At 31.7% G+C, this 26,921-nt stretch overlaps 3 protein-coding genes across 3 annotated transcripts; all 3 read left to right on the top strand.

Moving 5' to 3' along the window:
* Positions 1-7,529: 7,529 nt before the first annotated feature.
* Positions 7,530-11,099, top strand: LOC105779223 (guanosine nucleotide diphosphate dissociation inhibitor At5g09550). The gene is made up of 13 exons (XM_012602999.2): positions 7,530-7,720; positions 8,029-8,091; positions 8,183-8,266; positions 8,376-8,483; positions 8,578-8,750; positions 8,857-8,968; positions 9,040-9,120; positions 9,204-9,266; positions 9,480-9,581; positions 9,679-9,803; positions 9,958-10,168; positions 10,306-10,380; positions 10,913-11,099. Exons 1-13 carry the CDS (start codon positions 7,634-7,636, stop codon positions 10,961-10,963), a joined length of 1,335 nt encoding a protein of 444 aa, XP_012458453.1. The 5' UTR covers positions 7,530-7,633; the 3' UTR covers positions 10,964-11,099.
* A 1,382-nt stretch (positions 11,100-12,481) lies between these two features.
* LOC105780595 (probable ubiquitin-like-specific protease 2A) lies at positions 12,482-20,761 on the top strand. The gene is made up of 19 exons (XM_012605011.2): positions 12,482-12,693; positions 13,051-13,101; positions 13,224-13,298; positions 13,971-14,036; positions 14,108-14,277; positions 14,453-14,543; positions 14,649-14,698; positions 15,151-15,348; positions 15,447-15,522; positions 16,209-16,317; positions 16,649-16,714; positions 17,325-17,456; positions 17,951-18,151; positions 18,263-18,318; positions 18,407-18,500; positions 18,737-18,827; positions 18,951-19,070; positions 19,199-19,585; positions 19,851-20,761. The coding sequence occupies exons 1-19, from the start codon at positions 12,525-12,527 to the stop codon at positions 20,400-20,402; spliced, it is 2,754 nt and encodes a 917-aa protein (XP_012460465.1). The 5' UTR covers positions 12,482-12,524; the 3' UTR covers positions 20,403-20,761.
* Positions 20,762-21,884: 1,123 nt separating this feature from the next.
* On the top strand, positions 21,885-26,603 carry LOC105780004 (protein EXECUTER 1, chloroplastic). The gene is made up of 12 exons (XM_012604054.2): positions 21,885-22,444; positions 22,536-22,652; positions 22,759-22,824; positions 22,950-23,056; positions 23,258-23,339; positions 23,568-24,290; positions 24,378-24,501; positions 24,626-24,795; positions 24,930-25,004; positions 25,129-25,221; positions 25,319-25,464; positions 26,118-26,603. The coding sequence occupies exons 1-11, from the start codon at positions 22,055-22,057 to the stop codon at positions 25,409-25,411; spliced, it is 2,040 nt and encodes a 679-aa protein (XP_012459508.1). The 5' UTR covers positions 21,885-22,054; the 3' UTR covers positions 25,412-25,464; positions 26,118-26,603.
* The last annotated feature ends 318 nt before the right edge of the window (positions 26,604-26,921 follow it).

The raw sequence follows: 26,921 nt of genomic DNA, 5'->3' as shown, positions 1-26,921 counted from the left end.
TTTCTTACTGTGGATTCTATGAAGGAAGGAGCAAAGGGGTAGAGCTTGTTTTTACACACACATAAAGAGTAAAGCATATTATAAAGTGGTCCTTCTATGTGTCAGCTATGCATATGTTACATCACTTCTTGATTAAATTCAGTCTAATAATTTAAGTGTAGTCTGTTCATCTATTGTTAATGTAAAAATAGTAGTGATATTGAAAGTAAACATCTCTCTGAACAAACCCTAAGTAACATAAATTGAATTAAATTTGTTATATAATATCACCTTGCTTCATCTAACTAAATTTATTCACCTCTGAATATACCCATAACCGTGAGGGGTTGCCTCAATCAAAGAGACTACCTCGTGCGCATATGTTCATCACATCTAGATTTGATATTGGAATACCTGTTAAACAAGTAGGAGGGTTTAAGTAAAAAAATAAGTTCAAAACATGGGTTTGGACAAAAAATAATGTTTGTTTTCTAAATGAGCAGGGCTCGACCCAACCCGAATTTACCTAAAAAGAATTTCCCTTTTGCTGGTTGTTGTTATTTTATTGTTGTTTTGCTACCATTTTACTATTATATTACTACTATTTTATTGTTATTATTTGGATATTGTAAAACTCTTGTTTTATTATTAATTTTGCTATTATTTTAAAGGCATTTGCTTGCAAAATTACAAATATCTTAGAGTTTTTTAAGTAAAAATATTTTTTTAATGTATTTTCAATTTTTGGGAAAATATTTTAATTTAATGTGTTTAGTGTATTTGATGCATTATATTTTTTAATTTTATTTCTATATGAAAAAATTAATACGAGTAGGTGGGGTTGGACTCAAGTTTACCATTTTTTATTTGGACCAAGCTTGGGCAAAATTTTAGGCTCATTTTTTGGGCCAAACCAGGCCCAGATCTAAAAAAACGAGTCTAAAATTTTGTATCAACCCGGCACGAACTCAACCCGACCCGACCCATGATCAGGTTTAATCACGTTAATATACTACATGGATGAGCACCAAATCACATTAGGCCCACCTATATGCTACTTAGGGTTAGTTTATGATTGAGGTTAAAAAGTGTCTTAAAATTTTTTATAATTTTTTGTGTAAAAAAAAAGTTAACCAATTATGCTAAGCAATTACAACCAGAAATTTGGCTACTTTATCAATCCCAAACTCATCGAAGAAGCCTCATGGACTTTATCTAAAATTTGTACCTCTCTACTTTTGTCTGAAGTCATTTTAGTAAATCTATCAACAACTTTATTCTTATTTATTGAAATATGCTTAAAACACCATTGCTCAACAGCTTGTAAGCTCAAATAAATTATTCTTACCAAGGCTGATGGTGACCTTTCTGAATGGTTAGCTTGTAGCGCTTTAACGACCTCCAAACTATCATTATTATTAAAAAGTATTTTTAAGAAGATAAAATATCAATTTCAAACTTGATGTTATAAAATAGAATATTTAATGAAAGATAAATAATAATTTCATTGAAAAGTACTTTTCCAACAAAACAAAAAGTAAAAATTTAATTATCAAATTTAACATCAAAATTGGTTTAAAACTTTTTTTATTATTTAAAATCAAAGTTTGAATTGAAAACACTTTTCGACTTCAATAATAAACAAAGCTTTAATAATAAAGCAGATAAATGCATGTGCTAGAATTCCACCATGTCTTGACTAATAAAAAAACACATATACTTGGAGACTCATTGCAAGACATATAAACCCTTAATTGACCTTAAAGAGAAGACAACACTTTGAAATCCCAGAAAAACTAATAAAAAAACACATATAATAAACCATTAATTGACCTTAAAAAGAAGGCAACACTTTGAAATCTAAGAAACTCTCTCAAGATTTCTTTTTTGAACCTTCCATCATTTTCCAGAACTTTTAAATCTAAAATTTTGAAAATTAAAAAAAAATAAATTAAAAAATTTTAATGTTATAAGACTCACTTAAAATTTTTTAAAAGAAGCGTATATAAAATTTCAAGTGGTGATATGGTAGAATCTAAGAGTGTCATTTTTAATGTTTTAATAGTAGGACAAGTGGTTGAAGAGGTGAGATCACTGCTTCGCGGTTCAACTAGTTTGATCGATTCAACCGTTGGACCTACAGTAATTAAATAAATAAATAATTTTTTTTTAAAAATCAAACTAATTCGATCTATTCAATTGTCGATTTCGATCTTTACTAGTTTTTGTTCAAACCCTTATATCAATCAGTTCCCGATATATCCGATCTAGTCCTATTCAAGTAACATTAATCTCATTATTAAATCTCGATAGAATCCAAATTCAATGATCGATTAAATCAATTTGACAAATTTAAGTTCAATGACCAAAAATTATATTGTTCTTTTAATAAAAATATACATCATCAAAGGATAAAGGTCATTTAACATAATTTTTTTTTGCTTTTAAGATTTACAACTATATATATATATAAAAGGAAGGCAAACTTGTTCAATTTTGCTCCTTCTTTTCACATGGGTAAATTACAATTCGATCCCTGTAATTTTTAAGTTATAAGAGTGGTTAGATTTTAATTTGATCTCTGTATTTTACTCAAATTTAAGATTTAATCTATATATTTTAATTTTGACATAATTTGATACCTCAATTTTTATAACGTCATTAGTTAGTCTAAATATTTTATTCTAATTAAAATGATAATGTGAATTAAGAATTATTAGCACCATTAAATTTTTTATTAATTTCAAGTTCGTTCGATATTTTTTGTTGCATAGATACCATTTTTTTTCAAAATGCACGCCAACACGAAGAATTATAATAGTGTTAACAAATAAACTTAAATTTTAAATTAAGTAGAGAGATTAAAATCCTAAAAATAAAAGCATGGAGATTAAATTCTAAATATACAGAGAGTTCAAAAACTTTGAGTAAATTGTAACATTTAAACTTTTACACTATAATTTAATCGAGAAATAAATAATTAACCCAACACGAAGCTTGAGTGGAACTCGTATTAATTTAATTAAAAAAACTACCTACCAAATATTCAATTCAATTTTCCCACTTTATTTTGCATTGCCCCACGTATGGGTGTTTAAAAATCTAGCAATAATTATGGTGCAAAATAATCAATTAGAAATTAGAATTTGGTTGGTCTGTCAGAAGATTAAGTGGAACCCACAATTATAAATGTTGTACTTTTACCCCTACGTAACTTTTTAATATGGATCATAAAAAAAAGTACACTTTTTAATATGAATGATGAGAAAATAGTGGTGCGTTTATTTGTTGTTAATGTAAAAATAACAGTGGTGATGAAATTAAATGTTGTAGTAATATTGTAACGTAAAAGAAAAAGAAAACTAAACGCATTGCACTGAAAATAATCGTTTATCAAAAGAGACCCTAAATTGTAACGTTGTAGGAAAATGAAGTGTAAGTGAAATGAATCTACGATGATAGGTTTGTTTTTTCATATTTATAATTAGGTGAAAAGAATTTATGTAAAATGCATGAGATTTTAGATAAAATGATAAAATTGAGATTTTAGGATTTCTTTTATACATAGATTAAGGGATTTCACCTCTTAGATTCAAGTCTCTTTATTTGTAGATTTATAAAATAATTTCATAATAATATTTATTACTTTTAAAATATAAAAGTATTTCAGTTATTTCCTAACTGAATTTATGTCATATTGATTCGTGATATTAACTTAATTATTAATAGAGAGTATAAAACAATAAGTGAGTTGGCAAATTTGGAGGTTTTAGGTCTTGAGTATCCAAGTTCGAGACCCATTGGCCACCATATGCAACTATATGTGTGGTCTCTGAGTAACATCATATGTGGTTGTCATGTGTGAATTTTAATCCAATTAGTCTATTTCTTTGGCTTTAATTGGGACTGTAGTGGTTCTTAGTTTGTTTGGACTGTAATAGTTTGATTCTACTTTGTGATTACTATGATAATCCTTTTTATGTTGTGATAATCTAATACTTGTGGTTACTCGAACATACATTTTTATTTATACTATGATTACATTGTAATTGTAACACCTTAAAATTTTAATTACATTAAAAATAATATTTATTGATTGAGTTGCATAATTAACTCAAGAATCTAATTTATCATACCAAAATAAATCAAATCCAAAATTGGACATAATTTTTCAAAATTCTTAAAATTTTCAAAAAATTATTATTGTATTTCACAAAATTAATCCAGTACTTGGTTTTATAACCTTATTCCTTGTTACTAAGAAGCATGTAAAAAATCACGAGAGGTAGGTAAGATACTAAGAGTCTCTCCTACCTTAATTAGTAGTTGGGATTCAATCCTCCCTTTGAGCATGGAACAATTTTAAAACTCGTGATCAACTTTTACTCCCTTCATGGACCTACAGAATATGAAAAAACAGTCAATAGACTTACTCAAATAAATACCTTGAAAAAAAATCATATAAAATTATGAGTTTAAAATATCAAAATTATGAATTCATTGTATTAGATTTGATTATTACAATCCTATGTGATAACTTAATGGTCAAAGGTGTTCATGCTCTAGGTGTGACCTGAGTTCAAGTTGCACTAGTCCCGTTGGTTGTTCAGACTTTACCCTATTATTGTAATTCAAAATAATATATTTGGTTATAAGTCATAGCATTAATCATCATACACGTACTTGATTGATTGAATATAAATATTAGTACAATACATGCAATTACCCTTTTTTTTTTTTAAGTATCTATTTTACGACTCAAATCCCTACTATTTTATATATTTTTATATAAAATGTTCATACAATAAATATATAAATGTGGGTCCATTTTTACATTTCGAGACAATTGTTTTCAAACTTTGATGAAATTTACTACAAAACTTAAACCATAAAAATTCTAGTATTTTGCCCACATTTATTTCAAGGTGTGGTTAGGCAATTAGATGACACAAGCTTCAGGTGAATTCAAAATTTTTTAGACTAAAATTAAATTATTTATTTTACGATAGTAAAAATATAATTTTATCGTTTAATAATTAATATTTTTATAATTTTAAAGAATTAAATCAATTTTTATCCTTTTGAAGAGGCTAAAGTATAACTTTATCATTCTTGATTTAAAATTTTAAGCTATTCTAGTCATCAAAATTTATTAAACATGAATATATACGATGAAAGGTACACTTGCATTACTCAAACTTAAAATAGTTTTATTCACTTACATATTTTTTATGGGATAAACTACATTCAATGTTACTAAATTATTAGTAAATTTACGGCTCGATCATTCAACTTTAAAAAGTTACAAATTGATCATTGAACTTGAAATTTTTCATTTAGGTCACTAAATTATTCGAAAGCTTTTATTTTAAGATGTTTAAGTTTTTTTAAAAAGTCCGACTAGCTAGCTCCAAGTAACGATTTGATGATCAATACGGTGGATTAATATCCATCAATGAGTAGAAGAACAGGTTAGAACATTTTCAAAATATATATAGTGTTTTAATAGCTGTAAATGAAAAGTTAAAAGTAACGAAAAATTATGTCAATTGGTTATTAACAAATAGTCATAATTATTTAAGTATATATCTATTGAATAATTATATTTATTGTTAAAAAGATATAACTATCTATTTGGACAGTTTTGTTGCTATGAAGAGACATGAGACCTCCTATAAATAGGAGTAGAATTTCATTTGTAAGACACACATGAAAAACACATCATAAGTTTCTTTCTGTTCTCCCACCATCTTTTATATTCTTAGATTGTTCTATAAAGAATTAGAAATTGATATCCTTAATATACTCCGCTCAGTGCAAAACATAGACAGTCATTGGACTTCATTGTATCCTCGAAATTCATTTGCCAGTAACTCTTTGGCATATCATAATATAGGTGGGGGCAAATAGAACCTTAAAGAAAGTGGCATTGACACTTTGAAGCATTCGTTAATTTTCATAAGTTTATTTTTATCCCAACACACCAACAAAACATACCTTAGATCCAAGTCAATTTGACGTTTAGTGGCAAAGATAAGAGAAGAAAGTTGTTTGGATTTTGGCTCGTAAATTCATGACATTCAAAGTTGTTTCATAAAAAAAAAATCGAACTATAAAAAAGAAGTGGAATGAAAGCTTTCAATTGGTGCAAGCAGTGTGAACAAAGAAGGCCATATAACAAAGATTTTAACAACCCAATGTCTTGAATGAAAATTTTCGAATAGTTCAATAACCATATTGTAACATTTTGAAGTTGGATGACTAAAATGTAAACTTACAATAGTTCAATACAAATCATAATAATTCATAATATTATATTTATTAATAAATATTTAAGTATTGAAAGTTTTACACATAAAAGTTAAATATTTTTAGTTTACTTAAAAAGCATGATGATTTATAAGAATAATTTAATTCAGAATTAACATAATAGTGATAAAAAATGAAAATGTATAAATTTATTTTAGTATATTTATATATAGGCTAAGCAAAAATATAAAAAAATAACCATATAATAATCCTCACCCGTCTTCATCACCAAATTAAGATTATGGAATACTACAACAAAATGACAAATACAGAACAAGAACATGCTATTTCAATTCAAAACTTCTTTAAAACAACCAATAGTTATCAATCATTCAGTTAGAACATGTTATTCGTGCAAGAACGACTTAAATCGAACTTACAAAAACTCTAAAAATAAATCAGAACTAAGCAGGGACTAGTTTAAAACTTTACATAAAAGTGAGGTAAAAATGTAAAATAGGATGTCAGGCGACCGTGTCGCCTGACAGTGTGAAAGGTTGAGGCCGTGTGGAAATGTAAAACTAAAAACCCACATAATAAACATACAAAAAATACGAAAATGTATAAAATTACTATAGTGTTTAGATCAATTTTTTTTAACTCGATTCACTTGTTATTTATATGAACAAAAAAATATTTTTATTTAATTTATAAATAATTTAAATTTTTTATAATATAAAATAAATATTTTATATTTAAATAAATGAAAAACTTTAAAATACTATATAATAATCGATTTAAAAATATTTCAAAAATTGATGAATCGAATTGATCTAAACCGGAGTTTGATTTTGTGCGATTTGATTATTTGAATCAATTGGACTAAATTTTAAAGTACAGGGACTTAGAATGATTCAATTGGAGAATGTGGATCAAATCTACAATTGTACATATAGTACATGACAAGTAATTGAATTTGGCCAATCGAATTTAATTGATACTGTCTGGGTCAGGGTTGAAATTTCAAAATTCAAAAAGTAGAAGGACTAAATCTGACCAATTCAAAAAGTACAGGATTAAAATTGATCAAAATTAAAATACAGGGACTAAATACACCATGTTTACAAAGGACCGGGATTAATAGCAGAATTTAACCTCAATTAATATGGGGAGCATATTAAGCTCCACGCATACCACGCGCACAAAATAGCGTGAATTAAGTACTTTCCGAAAGGCGTTAATCTCGTTACTTCCCGCTGAAGACCTGTTCCAAAACACTAACAAGAAAAATGAAAAATAATCCAATTCTCTCTTCTTTTAATTTCAATGCACATTCATTGCGAGGGGAAAAAAAAGGAATTACTCAAACCTTAGAAGCCCCTGTATTGAGCACATTCATTCAGCCATGGATGAAGAGTATGATGTTATAGTCCTAGGGACAGGTCTTAAGGAATGCATTCTCAGTGGTCTTCTCTCCGTTGATGGACTCAAAGTATGTCATTTTATATCACTATTCTTTGATCTTTCTTTGTTTGATTATTCATGTTTTAATGTTCCACAGCCTCTTGCAATCTGGGTTTTCGTTTAACAATCATGGGTACTTTTTCTTTTTGAAGTTGTGGATCATTTTCTACTTGGGCATTTTTACGAACGGAACGTGGGGATTAGTGTTGGTTAATGTGTTGTAGGGAGTAGGATGGATGTTAACGATACCCGAACTTTTCGTGTTTCTTGAAATATGTGTTGGTATGTGTATGATCCTCTAAATATATATGGGTGTATCTGCATTTTCCAAAATAGGTATTGCACATGGACAGAAATGACTATTATGGTGGCGAATCGACTTCTCTTAATCTTACGCAGGTAATTCTTCTTTTGATCATGTTTATTCGGTCCGTTTCTGACATTTTTCATCATACAATTTCTAATCTTTGTTTTACTGTCGTATGTATAGCTTTGGAAACATTTCAAGGGTGAAGATAAGCCTCCAGAGCAGCTAGGTGCAAGCAGAGACTATAATGTTGACATGGTTCCAAAGGCATGCGAATTTAGCTATTTTATGTTGTAATTTTCAGTACTTAATTTGCCTGTTGGATCCATATGAGTATCCTTGTGCCGGTTATTCATGTTTAATGTGGTTTTTACAGTTCATGATGGCCAATGGCAGTCTGGTTCGTATTCTCATTCACACTGATGTTACCAAGTATCTTAACTTCAAGGCTGTGGATGGTAGTTTCGTGTACAACAAGTCAAAAGTAAGGGATTGTATTTTTTTTTTTTGGTATCATTTGTTTAGTGCAAACTTTGTTCTATTATCGTCTTCAACAACCTGATTACCATTACTTGTAGATTTACAAAGTTCCGGCGACTGATGTTGAAGCACTGAAATCACCATTGATGGGGCTATTTGAGAAGCGCCGTGCCAGAAAGTTCTTCATTTATGTCCAAGACTATGATGAAAACGATCCAAAATCTCATGAAGGACTTGACTTGACTAAAGTAACAGCAAAGGAACTTATCTCGTATGTATCTCATCCCTATTGCCCTCTAAAAAGCTTGCTCTAGCACTTACAGTGACTGTCTGTCACAGTTTACTGGTCTTGATGCATGGTAATTTTTGCGATGTAGAAAGTATGGGCTAGAAGATGATACAATTGACTTTATTGGTCATGCCTTGGCACTTTACAGCAGTGATAATTACTTAGATCAACCAGCTTTGGATTTTGTTAAGAGAATGAAGGTAAAAGGTTCGTTTTGTATATTGTATCCATTATTTTAAACTGAGTATTGATGCATTCGTTTTTTGTATAGCTCTATGCAGAGTCTTTGGCACGGTTTCAAGGAGGATCCCCTTATATCTATCCACTATATGGACTTGGAGAATTGCCTCAGGTTTTTCATTATATGCAGTTTTCTTCCTAGTTTAATAGAAACTTATTTGTTTGTTTGACCTGTTATTATGTTGCTATTGGCAGGCATTTGCACGTTTAAGTGCAGTTTACGGCGGTACTTACATGCTCAACAAGCCTGAATGTAAGGTAAATCTCCCGGAATGCAAAAAACCTGAATGTAATTTGCTTTGTTTTCTCTAAAGTACGCATAGTCGCTAACTAGTCAGTGAATATCATCTTTAAGCTCACCATTGAGTCATTTAGGGGACAGATGCTAACTTGTTAGAGAATGTCATTTTGTTACTTTGCTTTTTGGACATTTTATGATCCCGGTTTCTCTTGTGAAATTTCGGGTTGTAGATAGAATACGGTGATGACGGGAAAGTTATTGGCGTAACTTCTGAGGGTGAAACTGCTAAGTGCAAGAAAGTCGTTTGCGATCCATCTTATTTGCCTGATAAGGTGACCTCCAAAGAAACGATGCCTCATATTTTTTTGTTTCACGCATCCTCAAAACACAAGTATACAACTTCTTCTTCATGTTCATTTGATGCAACAGGTTAAGAAGGTCGGAAAAGTTGCGCGTGCTGTTTGCATAATGAGCCACCCTATTCCAGATACCAATGATTCTCATTCAGCTCAGGTTATTGTGCCTCAGAAGCAACTTGGTCGTAAATCAGACATGTATGCTGCTAACTTCCTCAGCCATTGTAAATTGCTTATGCATAAATATTCGAAAATTTATCAAAAGATTGCATGGCGAAGTAGAGTTCCATCGAATGATCAAGTTTTGTAATTGGTTTTCTGTACCTTCAGGGGTTAATTTTTGTTATTGCAGGTACCTTTTTTGTTGCTCATATGCACATAATGTGGCTCCCAAGGGAAAATTCATTGCTTTTGTTTCAACAGAAGCCGAGACCGACGACCCCAAGGTAGAGTTGGAGCCCGGAATTAAGCTACTTGGACCTGTAGATGAGATATTCTACGACAATTACGACAGATATGAGCCGACTAATGACCATACAGCCGATAACTGCTTCATATCTGCTGTAAGGACACTTCTCTTTCATTACTCTGCATGTTCTTTTATTATTTGAAACATCCTTGAACACTTGGAAGTATATATTTTCTCAGACATGGATTAATGCCTACCATTTTTGCATCTTTGTTAAATGAATCATTGCAGAGTTATGACCCAACAACACACTTCGAAACCACTGTGAATGATGTGATCCAGATGTATACTAAGATTACTGGAAAAGTAAGGGTTTTCATCTTATTGCATTTTGATACTAATATATATTATCCAGATTTAAACCCTAAACCCTAACAAGTACGAAAATAATATTGTTATACCTACACCTGATGAGCTCACCTTGCGCCCCATATTGACCTCACGGACGATACCCCTGATTAAAAGTCTCCTCACAAGCTAAAGACACTTACAAAGCCAAGATCTTGCGAGCCCTCTACCTCGCGAGTCCATGACATCACGAGCACATACCATGGGGCCGACACCCTTCTCAAAACCCTTTTTAAGAATCCTCTCTCCACACTCTCACCCTCTACCGTCTTCCTCCCTGCTCCTGAACTCTGATTATCCATATCCATCTGTCTCTCCGCTCTTTGAGTAAAACCGTCACTAAACCATAATAATCCCAACCTTGTATCTACATATATATATATAAAGATTTTGAGAATATCCGCATTTAAACTCAATCAGAGACTGAATAACATTAGGTAATATTGCAATGGTTGATTTTGAGTTGATGAAATTTTATCATACTGTGCAGACTCTTGATTTATCAGTGGACCTGAGCGCTGCAAGTGCCACCGAAGAATGAAAAATCTTGGAATTCTTTTTGTGCTGTCTCATGCAAAAGCATTTCCATTGTCTCTTTTATGTTTCATATTTTTTTTAGATTATGCAGAACTCAAAAAGTAAATTTATTTTTTTCTATATAATAATTCTTTTTCTTCTTTGTAGCTTCTATAAATGCTCTAATCCCAAATTCTTGCTTTTCAACTTAGATCAACAATTCCTCATAGCCAAATCTACTTTTTGTTTTTATGAACAAAATGTGTTGTTTATTGTACCAAGCCTCTTAAATTGTGCTATTAGTTTTGTATTATGTTAAGTTATGAATTATATACTTCTTTTAGATTTTTTTTCCTTTCGAATTTTTTTAGTCCTCGCTAAATAGTAGTTGTCAAATTTATTAAGTTGTATTATTTTCATAAATTTATGCAATAATATGTGCAATACCATGTCGACTTGTTCTTTTAACATGCTACCACCACAAAAAAAAACATGTATTTACCTCAATACCAAAATTTTAAAAATTGAAAAATAAGGGAGTAATAATAATCATATTAAAGAAAATGTACTAAATTTACTACTTTACAATTAAGCAGAATTTTTCTAAATGAATTTATCTGGTATAATTGGACTGTAATTTTAAAATTTTAAAAGTAAAAACTAAAAATAGCCAAACCAATAGTAATTAAATTTGTTTGGTTAAATTTTAAAATTAAAAAGAAAACAAGAATTTAATTTGACCAATTAAAAAATATAATGACCAAATTTGATGAATTAAAAAATATATGAAATATAAAGAATAATTTTCATTAACACTAGTTAAGTAATCAAATCTTGACGAAATCTAAGTTGAGGAATCAAAATGGATTTAGTTGTCAAGTTCAAGGAGCAAAGTGGATTAAGAAAAATATAGGTGCCAAAGTGGATTTAGTTGCCAACTTTAGAGGCCAAAAACTATATTACCCCTTTGTAAAATGAAATGATTATAATTTTAAAAATAAATACGATTAATATATCAATTAATACTCCAATTTGACACTTTTTTCTAACATGATACCTCTATTTTTTGGACTAAGGTACTATAAATTGACACTTTTTTAATGTGGTTTCTATATTTGGCTAAAAATTAATGTCGTCACCTTTAGGTATCAAGATATAACTTTTATCAAATACAAATATTAAATTGAACCAAAAATAACATAGGTACCACATTATAAAAAGTGTCAAACTCATGTACCAAATTATGTATTAAGCCTAAAATCTATTTTTATGAAGTAAAAAAAAATCTCATTTTAGTCACTTCCATTGAAAACTCTAATAAAAATCTGACATGGCATTATTTTGATAGATGAACAATGATTTTGGTCACTTCCACATATCAAAATAAAGTCATGTCATATTTTGTTAGAATTTTTAATGGAAAGGACCAAAATGAATAAATCATATAAGCTGAATCCTTAAATTGTAATTTTCTTATTTTAATTACTTAAAATTGGGTGAGAATGTAGTAATAATAATAAAAAAAGCATTTAGTAATGATCATTTTTGTTTTGATTTTATTTGGTGAGTTGAAGAGCGGGGTGAGAATGAGTTGGAGTGCGAGTCAGCAGCGCAAGCGGTTCGACGTGTTTGATTTTGCCGCCGCCGACGAGAGAGTTGAGAGGGAGTCTGCAGAGATACTCGGAAGGTTTAAGAACCCTAAAAGATGCCGCAAGCCACCTTCTCCTCTCGGCAAATACAAGTTTCTTCAACGCTGTAATTTTCTCACTCATTTTCTGCCTATATTCACTTCAATCCCTCGGTGGTTACTATGTTTGGTGCCCGAGAAAGTGCGGGAAAATGCCATCATATTGATTCTTTTATATATATATATATCTAACGTGACTTGAAAGTTTTATAACAAAATGAAAATACTGCCGCCCGTTTGTTTTGTTCTTATTTGATATATTTTTTTCCCTTTTTAATTTCCTGGTTAACAAAAAATCAAAACCACCTTAACTTAATGCATTTATTTCGTTTTATACGACTTCTTATTCATTCCATTTGCATTGGTTCTTTGCTAACTGATTTGTTAAAATGGCCTTGATGATTACATTTTTCTTTCTTTTGTAGTTGCTGGGAGAAATGAAGTTAGCAACAGTCCAATTGATCTTGAAGTTGAAGGTATGGAGTTGGTTTAGGCATAGTGTCATGTTTAGTCTTTTTTGTACTTGCTTTCTTGTTTAATATTTATAGCTTTCTTGTTTAATATTTATAGCTGTTCAATCTTTTTTTTGTCTCCTCAGATTGCAAGAGGACTAAGCTAAGGGAAAGTAGCAATGAACCGATCGAACTAGATTCTGAAGTTACAGAACCTCAATGTGGGTTGATATTGCTATTTTGTTTCTTTATGAGTGATGAATTTGCATTTCTTTGGATTTTTTATTGAACTAGATTTTGAAGTTACAGAGCATCCAAAAGTTTTGACCTCTGATTGATTTCTGTGGAGTTGTAATATTTTTTTCTTTCTTTTCTTGCATTTATAATTTATTAATGGCAACTTTCATTGCTTTTGGTGTTTTTCTTGCTTTTTGTGTTGGGCACTATTTCCCTGTTATTCCACCTTTTCCCGGGTGGAAGAAGCAATTGGGGGTTGGAACTGAATTTGTACCTTTAAAGGAGAGGTATTGCTACTAATTAGGCTTGACGCTGTTATTCCATGGCCGTTTCGTGATGGCTGACATGGGAATGTGCATGTGTGTTACAGTGACATTTAGTATAATTAATTTAGCTTTTAGTTAGTTCTTTTCTTGATAGCTTTAATACTTCCAGCTCATATTGGTGCTGTTAAGGAATAGGTGAGGTATAAATAAAAAAGCTAGGTTCTAATATATATTTTGTTTTTGGAATCTTGGTTCTAATATTTGAGTAAGACACATGTATGAAATAATTAGAAAAAAGTGTGCATGAGAAAAGAACAGAGTTTTTAGTTATTATTGAATTACTTGTGCAATAATATTTATGTAACTATGTTTCTTTCATGGTATTTATAGTTTTGGAAAGTCACAAGACTTGGGAAAGGGGAAAGATTGATGGTCCGATTGATGTTGATGTTGAAGGTATTTGGCATCAGGTGTACGACTTCACTATTGATGTTAAAGTTTCTAATGTCCATCATGTAACTTTGTAGAAGTGCAAGTGACCAAGACTGCACCGAAGGCCAGTAGATATAAAGACAAAGACGTTAATGCTAGTGGTACAGGTCCACTATGCACATTTCCTGCACACCGTCCTGTGAACATGGGAGATGAGATTCCTGACTTGGATAACTCTTTGCAGTCTTTTTCTTCTAATGATGAGGTGTTCTGGCACCTTTCCTTTATTATCTTGAGCAAAATAAAATTCCACTCTAGCTTGTTCTCTATGCGATATTTAAAGTTTCTCATAATGAAATGCTTGCAAGAATTCTTCAAAAAGAAATGCTTGCAGGAAACCATTTGGGTAACATCCCACTTATCAATTAAAATGGCTGCAGAATGAGCAAATTGATATAATTTCAAATGACAATGGCTTGATTGAAATGAGTTCTTCATCAGCATTTGCCTCTTCTCATGTAGAGTTTGGAGGTATTTTCCTTGTTCTTTTAGATTTTGCTTCATAAGTTATGGTACCTTCTTTCTCAAGCATCATGTATTGGCTTGTGATCTTATGCAACATTCTGCTTTTCTCAGATTCTCCTGAGGAGCAAGTTTCGGCTAATGGTTCTGATGTACATGAAATTGTATGTATAATTTTCTCCCTTGTAGTATTGACTAAGGAGTTTAGCTTTTGATGGCTGTTTAGAGGGTTGTTATTTAAATACTAACCACTTGTTGATTAATATATGATGTCCTGCATTGAAAGTCTACAAGTTTTGGTGCTTCAGATTTCCCTTAGAAATTCATTCATATATGGACTTGTGGAGTTAAACCTTCATTGATATAACTCTTATTCTGCTTGTTTGGTGTGGGTTAACCATTAACATTGTATCTTTTACATTTGTTTATAAAAATAAGTTGTTGACTTATTTCCATATTGTCTTGATAAATATTTTTTCTTTTGTATGCTTTACCAGAATGGCAGGATCAGTTTTTTTTTTTAATTTGTGTTATGCCACATTGTATTTATCTTTTTTGCTAATAAATTGAATTTCATTGTAGGCCTTTTTATTTATTATTTACTTGTAACTTGCAGGAAAAGGAAGATGTGGAAATTATCGTTTCGCCTGATTTTATAATGTATAGGGGCATGTATTGCACAGAGGGTCAGTTAACTTTTTCAAAAACCTTCCTCAAGTTTGAGGACTTTAGCGTAAATGGGACCAAGACAAAAATTAGTTTTATATGGGCTGTGGGTGATATCATTAGTATTGATGCAGAATGGTGTCAAAGGGTGAGTTACCAAAGGTGTTCATTCTATATTTTTCTTCAAAATTTTGCTGAGATACTTCGAGATTATAATCTTTGAGCTTAATATGCCGCTGGACACAGGTTGAAACAGCCATTATGAATTTTGTTCTACAATCAAAGAATTCTAAGAGAGCTGAAAATGCAAATGAAATTTCAGGTTTGCTAATTTTCACAAATAATTCTCATTGAATTTTTTCTGGGTATAACATGATATTTGAGGTTCTGAGAGAAAGTATCTGAACTCCAATTAAAAGTATACGTCCAGAAATCTGACATTTTGGAATATCACCTGTCATAGCTTAATTGTATCCTTGCATCATAACCTTGTATGATTTCATTTAGGGGAGAAAACAGCAGCAATCAATAGAATTGGGGCTGTAAAACTGGTTAGAATGAAGGTGGAATTCTAGAAAACTTAGGGTTATAAAAAAACCTCTAGTTTCTTTATATTAATTCAAAGATAATAATAATGTTGTGACCGTATATCTGTTACATCGTATTTATAATAGACTTCCTTGGAAGCAAAGTTACTACACTTTCTTGCAAATAAAGTTTTATTCTTACCCTAGATTTAAACCCTAAAGAAAACTAATAATTCTAGCCGTCCATGATATACCAAATACTTAAAATAACATTATAAAATAAAACTAAAATAATAAAATATTAATCATAAAGCTCCTGCGTCATTGTATCTGCACTATTTCCTTTTTAGGTGCCATTTCAAAGAAACTGTCTTCAACCATCTTCTTCCAATAGGAATTGTTTTAGATGCTGTTGTGATCTCATTTATTGGTTTATCTTTTCTCAGCAATAAATTTTGAACTAGATTCTTGATTGCTGCAGTCATTGAGTCATTGAAGTTTTCAGTATATGATACTTGTTGGTCTGAAAGGCAGGACTCAATCAAATCATTGAGTGTGAGATACAGAGATGTATGGAACACTCTTTCTGAGTAAGTTTTCTACTGACTTTGTTTCTTATCGAGTTATCACTTTTTTCAATGTAGATCTAGAGAGTGATGGTTTCTTGTATTAGAATATATGGGCATTTGATTTTGTTTTCCCTGTCCAGAGAAATGGTGATCTTGCATATACCATTTGGTTTGACCTATTTTGTTGTTAATGTCGTTGTATTCTAGCTCTGATCAGCGTCTTCTGGCATTCACTGTGTTTTAGTCCCTTTCTTCTATTGTAACTTCCTATTTATGTGTAAATGAAAATTTCTTTTGTTTGCATGCGTGCATGGTTTAATTGCATTGATTTAACCATTCATGATATTTGCAGCAAAAATGAAGAGAATACCTTGATGAGGCAGAATGGCAGGTTTTCTTCAAAGCCATATTTTTATGAGTAAGTTGAAGAAACTTCTATGTTTTTTTTACCAGTTGAGACAGAACATCTGGTGCTAATCGGTTTCTGGATGCATTTTAATGGATCGTTTGATGATTAGTACTTCTCTATATCCTTTTCCTTTCTCGAGGTACAAGCTCTATATTTTTTGGGTTTTATGGATTTAGGGATTTGAACCTCTGTCCTTTTCCTAACCCAAAAAAAAGAAAAAACTAAAAATAAGCTTTCAGTCAGTATCATAATATCTCTTTAAAGTTTTAATGATTTTACCTTCTTTTTTCCCTTCTGTTTTAGATCGTTTATAACTATGTTATATTTCAGCCCTTGCCCTTTTCTTTGAAGCGGTTTCGAGAATCCTCAGGATATATTCCCATTTGAAAATACTATTTCCTAACTTTTAGCATAAATGAAGTGGGAGTTTACCTTCAAGTACCAATACTGGATATGGTTGTTATGGCAGTCATTCATTTTCCTTCTTCTGTATATGTATGTACATGTGTATTATTTAGTTTTAAAGCTTTAAATCTTTCACCTATGTCTTTTCTATTTATCACTTAAGACTTTTTCATCTTTTTCGAAAATTGATGCATCTAACTAATTTGTTGTGCAGTTTTCATGAACATTTTGAAGAAGTTATCTATCCGAAAGGTGATCCTGATGCTATTTCAATTAGCAAGAGAGATGTTGAACTTCTTTGCCCAGAAACATTCATCAATGATACTATCATTGACTTCTATATTAAGTAAGCTTGAAATGATATATTCTATGTTCTTCGTTTTCTTCTTCATGCTCTCAAGGTTAGCCTATTTTAGATCTTGGATGTGCTAGTCTTCGTTCAACCTTGAGGATTCATTTATCAAATATACGTGCAATATAGTTATGGCATTGGAAACATCTCGTCTTTATCACCATGTCTTCTTGTTTCAGCATAAGTAGTTATTCTACATTGTTGGATTAGCAGCATTTTTTTTTTTCATTTCAAGAAATTTACTACTTTATAATATTCAAATGGTGATCTGCGCTTATACAATAGACAGCTGAAATTATCATCTCAAGATTCGCTGCTAGGTCTCTAATTTAACATCATAATCATGATGAATGTCTAAGTGCCTTGTGAGAGTTAATGAGAAACCTTCCCTATGTTTAATTTATGATCCCAAGCCAAGGTATTATATTATGTGTTGGTTCTATTCCCTGACTTGAAATGATTGATGTTTGTTTCTGATCCATTGGCAGATATTTGAAGAATAAAATTAAACCCGAGGAGCAACATAGGTTCCACTTTTTCAGTAGCTTTTTCTTTCTGAAGCTTGCTGATCTGGATAAAGGTTTATCTGATGAATGTCAAGCCAAATCAGCATTTCAACGTGTTCATAAATGGACGAGGAAGGTGGATATCTTTGAAAAGGATTACATTTTCATTCCTGTAAATTACAGGTGATAAGCTTATCTGTTTTTTCTTTCTTTGTTTTTTTTTTTTTTAACATGGCATGAGAGAACAATCTTTATGTAGCTTCCTAATGAGTTATTAAAACATCTCCGTGACAGTCTTCATTGGAGTTTGATTGTCATCTGTCATCCTGGTGAAGTGGCTAAACTCAAAGGCAAGCTCATAATGGACTGTCTGAGCATGGCTTAGCAACTAGGATTATGATTATCTCCACTTTTACCTTAGTTTTGGTTGTCTTGCAGATGATGCAACTGAAAATTTACTTAAAGTCCCTTGCATCTTGCACATGGATTCAATTAGAGGAAGTCATAGGGGCCTTAAAAACCTTTTCCAGAGGTAATTTCTTCATGATTATTTTCTTTAGTTGCGATGCTTTTATTTTGTTTGCAACTTAGAACAGAAAAACCAAAATGAAGAAACTTAGAAATTGTTGGACAAATCATCTGGCCTTGTTATTTTAAGATGGAGCTGTGTATCTCAAAATTTCTTGCTCTGTTTGAAATAGTCATTCTTGCTTTTAAAGATCTTATTATTGATTATTATATCCTCATTTCATTGCCATGAAATGACAGTTACTTAACTGAAGAGTGGAAACAGAGGCATAAAGAGGCAGCAGATGATGTTCCTTCAAAATTTTTAAATTTACAGTTTGTCCCACTAGAGGTATTGCTCCTCTTGTTTCTGCTGTGGTGTCGGTTAGCATGTTATGTATCCTTGTTTTTTTATTAGAAAGCATCACATTCACATTTTGCAAAATTAATTGACTATTTATATTTTATGGTTCAGCTGCCACAACAGGAAAATTCATTTGACTGTGGCCTCTTTTTGCTGCATTATGTGGAACGCTTTCTTCTTCAAGCACCAATCAATTTCTCCCCTTCTAAGACAACAGGATCCTCCAACTTTGTGAGTACTGCCATTACTTTCTTCAAGATTTGAAACTTGCATAATGCTATTATGTGGAACTCTTTGAAACTTGCTTTCTTCAACCTTCTTATATTCACCTTTTCTAATATTATCTTCGACTTTTTCAGCTTAATATGAATTGGTTTCCACCTGCTGAGGCTTCTTTGAAACGTTGTCATATCAAGAGGTTAATCTATGAAATCCTGGAAGAACAATCCTGTAGTTCCCCGTCAGTTGATGGCATCTATAAATACTCATCCTCCCTCTTACCCCTCCATAGTGAGCAAGATTCTGGAGTAAAGTCCATTGACCAGATTGGCAGTTCAGCAGAAACATGTCATGATCATTCCTCAAATTCTAACGATTTGATACTCTCTGCTGCATCCCCTACAACAGTTCTAGAAGGCCGGAAAGACTCGGAATTAGAGATTTTTGATTGTTATGAGGTGGGAATTCTCGGGGGATCGCTTGTAAACTATACACATGGTCAAAGAAATGCTATGTCACCTATAGAGGTAACATTTTGTTTCTTTATTACCAATAAGCTTAAGTCTGATATAAGATCAATTTGCCAATGAAAATTGATAAGGTGTGAATCCTCTGTCTGTAACTTTCTGATTTGCATCAATGGAAATTTTAGCATATAGAGAATATAAGCTGATTCACTGGCTATTTTCATTGTTATGTAATCATTTCTCCATGTCTTTTATTAGATGATAAGAAATCTTGCCAATAAGATTTAGCATGCTTGCACTTATCCAACATCCATCAATGAAACAGGAAATAGAAGAGACAAGTGAAGAAATTGCTGCTGATTCTCCCATAGATCTTGATGGTGAAGCTTCTGGATCGGTAACTGAATCTCGCTTATTCATACGGTGTCCTAGCAAAGACGTTAGTGTATTAAGTACATCATGGAACCAACATATACCATTGCATGTTGAGGATTCAGATTTTAACAAGTTGAGTGATTCTCCAGATTCATCAGAGATAAGGCTAGACGACGATGACCAGGTATCCAATCATGGAGGGGAATCTAATAAAACTATATCGTCCGCAACCTCAAATGAAGGTTACTCTGATTGTATTATTGAAGATTCTCAGGAGTCAAGTGGCATGATCATGCACGATGACATTGCAAGTACATGTTCCTCTTTGTACTTTGATAGGGACATTTCAGCTCTATCCCATCAACAAGTAGACCCGACTACGAAATTTGATCTTAAAGACAATTTGATCCCGATGACCAAAGGTGATGAAGAGCCAGTCACTGAGGTTCCCAAGGCATATATAACTTCTTGCCGAAGGAAAGCTCGAAGCTTTTCAAAATAGTTGCATTTCTGATCCCATCAACAAGCAAAATCGATCTGAAAAGAGATTTCGATGCCGATGAATGATGGAGATCATGTGTCTGAAAGGCGATGAACAAACCGGCCACAAAGGGTTCCAAAGGTATATACCACTTCTTAGCACTAGTTAACGTTGTATACTTTTGTCTGTCATGTCAGTAATCCATGGTTTCCATTTTGTATATTCCATTTTCCTTTAGAGAAAGTTTAGTAGTTTTCTGGAAATCAAATTGAATATCTAATCAAATCGAATCGAATTACATTTGATTAATTAGTTTTTAAAATATATTTGTATAAAGTATTTTAATTTTTTTTACTAATTTAAATAAATTTTTATTTTTATATTTGTAAAAGAAAGTAGTTATAAAATAAATAAAATAGAATTTAGTTTGGTTCAGATGATTTTAGTTTTCTAACTTACAAACAGTGAATCAATTTATTTGAATAATTTGAAATTAAATTGAAATAACCAATAAAATGGTCAAATTATAGTTTTGTCCTCTATCATGCTAAAATTTAATATTTAATCCTTATACTTTGATTTGACATAATTTAATTTAATTGTTATTGGTTAGTTCAATCAGTTAGTATTGTTGATTCTATCAAAATGCTGATTTGAATTTTATTATTAGAATATATATATTTTAAAAATATAAATTAGCATTTTAACCATAATAGTTAATATTATTAATTGACTACTGAATTAATCGATTAAATCATATCAAATTAAAGTAAAAAAAGTTGCAAATATAAGTATAATAGAGAGATCAAAATCATAATTTGACCCAAATAAATTATTAAATATAGGTATTTTAATGGAAAAAGATCAGTGCTTTTGAAATGCTTTTAAAAAGTATTGTGAAAAATATTTTTAAAAAGTTTAGTTTAAAATTGGAGTGTTTAGCATTGTTGTCAAAAAATATTTTTAAAGAATAAAATATTCATTTTAGACATGTTATTATTAAATAATAAATATGTATTTAAATAATATTTAAATTATTATTATAATTTGTTGTTAATATTTTAATATATGAAATATAAATTTTAAATATTTTAAGCAATAAATATTAATTATTTATAAAATTTAATTAGAATATATAAGCTATATTTTAAATATTTAAATATAATCATTAAATATTTGTAACTAATATTTTAAAAATATTTTTATTTTTAATTAATAATTTTAATATATTTATAATTACGTATCAAGAAAAAAAAGTATTATATTATTGAAAGAGTGAAAAATAATTAAACACTAAAAATGTTATTGGAAGAGAAAATTTATAAATTTTAGCTAGCCAAAATTTCAATGAAAAACAACTTGTTTTATGCCGCTTTTCTCTTAATATTATTTTTAAATCTAAAATGTTTTTTTTAAGCCCTACTAAAGATATCCGTAGTCAAGTGTCAACGTAACTGATGCCTGAAAACTGAAAATTTATATATATATATATAAAATAAAAAAAAGGGCAGAAAAGAAAAAAAAGAAAAACAATAGTTTATCTGAGAGCTCCAAATTGCCTACCACCCATTCCAAATTACCTACAAAAATGTCTTTTTGATTCGTAATAATAAAGAAACAAGACAAAGGGGAGGTGGCCATCCGCCATTGTTAAACTCCCAAGTTGTTTTTTAATGGCTTCAATTCCATCATCTCCGAAGCCTCCCAATCTCACTTTCCCCAGCCCCCATTTTCCTTCTTTTAAAACACCCTTCTTTTACCCTCTTTCTACCTCCAGGAGGTTCCCTCATTCCACCCTTTGTCGTTGTTCCAACGATTCTTCCGATGGTAATTCCGGTAACTGGCGGTGGGACTCCGCTATTCAAGGCGTTTTCAAGAATGCCGTCAAGAGATTCTATTCCTACATGAACCCTTTTCCGAAAAGCCCCACCGGGGATGGTGATAAGGTGAACGACAACGTTTCGGATAAGCAACGAGTGGAGGATTGTGATTGGGATTGGGATCGGTGGAAAAAGCATTTCGAACAAGTCGATGAACAAGAACGCCTCTTATCCCTTTTAAGGGTATTTTATTTACGAATTTTATTATTCTTTTTTTTTTTTGGAATTTTATTTGATGGGATTACTTTTTTTATTTATTTTATTTTTTTAACAGTCGCAATTAAATGAAGCTGTACTTAGTGAAGATTATGAGGATGCTGCTAGGTTAAAGGTTGCAATTGCAGCTGCTTCTAGAAATGACACTGTTGGCAGAGTTATATCACATTTAAATGTACAAATTCTATTTCTTTTTCATTATGTTAATCCTCTTTTTTAATTTAAAGAAAAAAATGGGGAGTTCTCATTGTTTTTGCTGACCTGTTTTATTATAATTTCAGAGAGCAGTAATGGAAGAACGTTTCCTGGATGCTGTATTTTTAAGGGATAATGCTGGTGCTGGATTAGTAAGTTAACCCTTTTTTTTGGTTACTTTAGAATGCAAATGGAAAAAAAGAAGAAGAAAAAGACAAGGATGTTTTTTTAGTAGCTAAGTCAATATTGTTTGGTTTTTATGGTCTTTTAATTTCAGGTTGGATGGTGGGCTGGTCTTCCAAATGATACCAAAGATCCATACGGTCTAATTATACGGATAACTGCCGAACACGGTAGATATGTTGCCAGGAGTTTTAGTCCTAGGTAATCACTCCCGTGTTTCATATGTATAATTGATCATTTGTTTGTTGGTCTGTACATGTATTTGTGCTGCTGTTACGAGTGTTTATTGTTTATGCATTTTGAACTGGCTCAAGTTTTTTTATACTTCTTGCTCGTAGTTATTGATTTGTAATTTCAATGATTGTTTTCTGACCTTGTTTGATTGATTCTCTTTTATGTCAGGCAGCTCACTACTGCGTCAGTTGGTGTTCCTTTGTTTGAGATCTTTCTTACTGTAAATAAGAAAGGTGAATACAAACAGCAGGTATCTTTTGACTTGTCTAATGTGTATTTACATGTGTATATCTTTGTGGGCTGTTTATTACTCCGTCCTCTTTAAGTGAGCCATAGGTATTCTTGTTGTAAGCTTAAAAGGAATAAATATGCTTGAACAATACCGTGTTCCAGGCACCCTGCTTAGCTTTCATAGTTTTCAAATTTGTATTAGCGTTTAATGTTTTTTGCAAATGGAATGTTATTTGGTGTTTGTCAGGCTGTGTACTTGAAAAGGAGGAGTGTTTCCCAAGATACTTCAATGTCACCAAAAACATCTGGAACCACCAGCCACTTGGGTCCATCAGACTCCATTGAAGAGAAAAACGATCTTTTTGTTCTTGGCACTGAAGATGGTGTTGATGAAGAGGATGATGATAAAGATGATGATGCAGATGAGAGTGAGGGACTAACTGGTTTTCAAAATATATTGCAAGATGTGGTTCCTGGTGCAAAGGTCAAGGTCGTGAAGGTCACTTCACCTGGGAAAGTAGACCAAGATTTTATATCCAAGGTGATTGAGCAGATAATAGATGAAGAAGATGAAGAAAAAGATGCTGATATAGAAAGCATAGAAGTGGATGATGAAATTAAGAGTGATAATGACCAAGAGAGAGGTAAAATTGAGATGGATGTGGATAATGGAGTTATTGATAGTGATAGGCGAAGTGAAATTGCAATTAAAGTTGTTGTTGGTGGTCTTGTACAAAAGCTTTCTGGCAATGTTCCTGCAATAGAGTCACTTAGAGTTCCTGCTAAGCTAGTGAAAAAGGGGCACCTAGCATTTTCATTTTCTATAGAAAAGGACGTAAGCCAACAAGATAATAGTCTCAAGGCAAAGGGTTTGATAGATAGAAAAGCAAAGGTTCAAGGTCAACGCACCGCAGATGAAATAATGATTGATCTTGCTAAATTTATCGGCAGAGAGAAGATACCTTTGAAGGTAGGTTTAATATATTAAATAAATATTTGACGAATAAGTATTGTAACTGTAGAATGCTTGGATTGCTCACTAATTTCAACAATGTAGGTACTCAAAGATGTTGGTGAATTGATAAATCTTACACTCAGTCAAGTTAAAAATCGTCAACCACTATCTGGTTCTACAACTTTCCATCGCATTGAGATTGCGGCATCACCGGATCCCCTAAATGGTAATTTGTACACCATCTGTTGATGTTCGTTATTGGTTTTATGGAAACATGATTTATTATTCTTTCTGTCTATCTATTCATGTGTATTATAGAATTATTGTATTTACAAATATTATTTGATCAGGATTATATATTGGTACACATGGGCTTTACACATCAGAAGTCATTCATCTTAAACGCAAATTTGGTCAGTGGCAAGGGGATAGTGGGACTAAGGAGCCTTCAGATCTTGAGTTTTATGAATATGTGGAAGCTGTAAAATTAACTGGAGATCCTTATGTACCTGCAGGCCAGGTACGTATGCATTTGAAATGCAGCTGATTCTCTCATTATTGTCCTTAAATTATTTGTACTTACTGACCTTCCCCTCTCGTACTTGTTTTTTTTTTTTTTTGATTTGTCATCTAATACCTTGGGAATATCTATAGGTGGCGTTTCGAGCCAGAGTTGGTAAAAGATATCAACTCCCACATAATGGGCTAATTCCTGAAGAATTTGGAGTGGTACATTTTCTTTTAGTATATATTGATAACTTGTAAAGTTTGAATTTGTGATACCCTTTGAATTTCACTCTTTGATATCTGCTTCAAAAGTTAAGGAGGTTCTGTGGTCTTATTTTTGACTCAGGTTGCTCGATATAAAGGACAAGGGAGGCTTGCTGAACCAGGCTTTCGAAATCCTCGATGGGTTGATGGCGAGCTTGTTATTCTTGACGGGAAGGTTTATCTCTTTTGTCCGATCACAAGTTTGGTTCAATGACATTTTTTGGTCAAATGGATACTGATTATTTGATATTCTGATTTGCTAATCTGAACAGTACATCAAAGGAGGGCCGGTTGTTGGATTTGTATATTGGGCCCCTGAATATCACTTCTTGGTGTTCTTCAATCGACTAAGGCTTCAACCATAACTCTATCGTACATAGTATTTGAGCGTGTTTATTTTCCGTTCAGATAACACGTTGTAAGTACTTCCTCACCGTGAAGTAAACGCATTAAATTAATTTCATTGCCTTCCGACCTTTTTGTTTCCATTTGAAATTTCTGTTTTACAAGTAATCCCATCAATTAAGCATGTGGCATCAATTATAATCTGCTAAAATCAATTAGGTGCCATGTTTTGTGAACTATTTTTCCACGTTCAGGTCACATTGGTCGAGTAAATATCTGACTTAGCTACCTTCCTTTCCAGTCCTCCCCTGTCCAGTCATGCTTGCTACAGAGATAATTGAAGTTCCCTAATATTGTTTCGTCTTAACAAGTGGGTTCATAACTTTCAGTATACATGCATTATAAATGCGTCTTTTCATGTATGTGCGTTGTGTGTTAGGGTATGCATGACTCTGTAAATGACATTGTCTGCATTAGCAAGATGATCCATCTCCATAGGAAACACGAATCGTATGCTTCTTTTTAAAATGATTGTTATTCATACGGTTGGTATCTGTTTCTTCAATTAAGAACAATCAGTACGGGATCTTTTCTTTTTCCGTTTCTCTCTTCCAAAAATACATTGCTGATACATAACATGTAAGGGCAGCATTTGTGTTTGGTTTCTTCACCACTAAACCTAAAATATTCACTATCGAAAATCCCCTTTTCTGTGTGTGTTTGCAGTTCAACTAGATTCTTGTCACTGAATAGTAGAGCAACAAAGAAGGGAAGAGATTCAAGCTTATATTTTGACTGCCTGACTTACTGGGTTTATGTTGCCGAAGTCGCCGTGGAGCTTCTCTAGATTCAGTCTTTAATGAAGTTCCTTTCCTTGGATCACAGCATCTGATAACTTCCGAAAGTAGGGGCCTATTGGAATCATCATAGCCATAGCTGGAGTCAATGATATATTCCGTAAGATAAAGAAGATCCAAATGGTTAATAGATGAAGTTAGGAGTTAGGACCAGAGAAATATGGCAGGCCTTTTGATGGCCTTTAGCATATGAGCTTCAAAATCTCTGTAAATTGGCTTTGTTTTTAATTGGCTAAACTACTAAAATAGCCCCTCAACCAAAATACTTCTGTCAAATAAGGCCCTATACTTTTTTGTCAGTACTTATTATGACTTAATTATTCTATATAAAAAGTTTTATTGCTTTTCCTTTGAATCCTCGTCTTTTTGTTTCCAACGTCCACACCAAGTATAGAGGGAGTGTTACCCAGCATGCAAAATCCGTATATCACTAAAAATGGGAGAAATCCATACATTCATTATAACTTAGATGACCAAATTTCTTCCCTTCCCCACCAAAACCTTCATTCTCCAAAACCCATACTCCCACTTGTGAATGTAATATTATCTTTAACCCCTCAGGGTTTCTCTTTTAATCAAAGTGAAAAAAGAAAAATAGTAAATTTATTGTTAAAATAATATTTCGGATAAAATGTAATATAATAAACTAAATGTTATTTTGCAATTTGTAATA

Source organism: Gossypium raimondii, chromosome 4 (assembly GCF_025698545.1).
Source record: "Gossypium raimondii isolate GPD5lz chromosome 4, ASM2569854v1, whole genome shotgun sequence".
NCBI lineage: Eukaryota > Viridiplantae > Streptophyta > Magnoliopsida > Malvales > Malvaceae > Gossypium > Gossypium raimondii.
The sequence above is the reverse complement of the archived record's forward strand: the minus strand, read 5'-3'. Positions and strand labels throughout refer to the sequence as shown.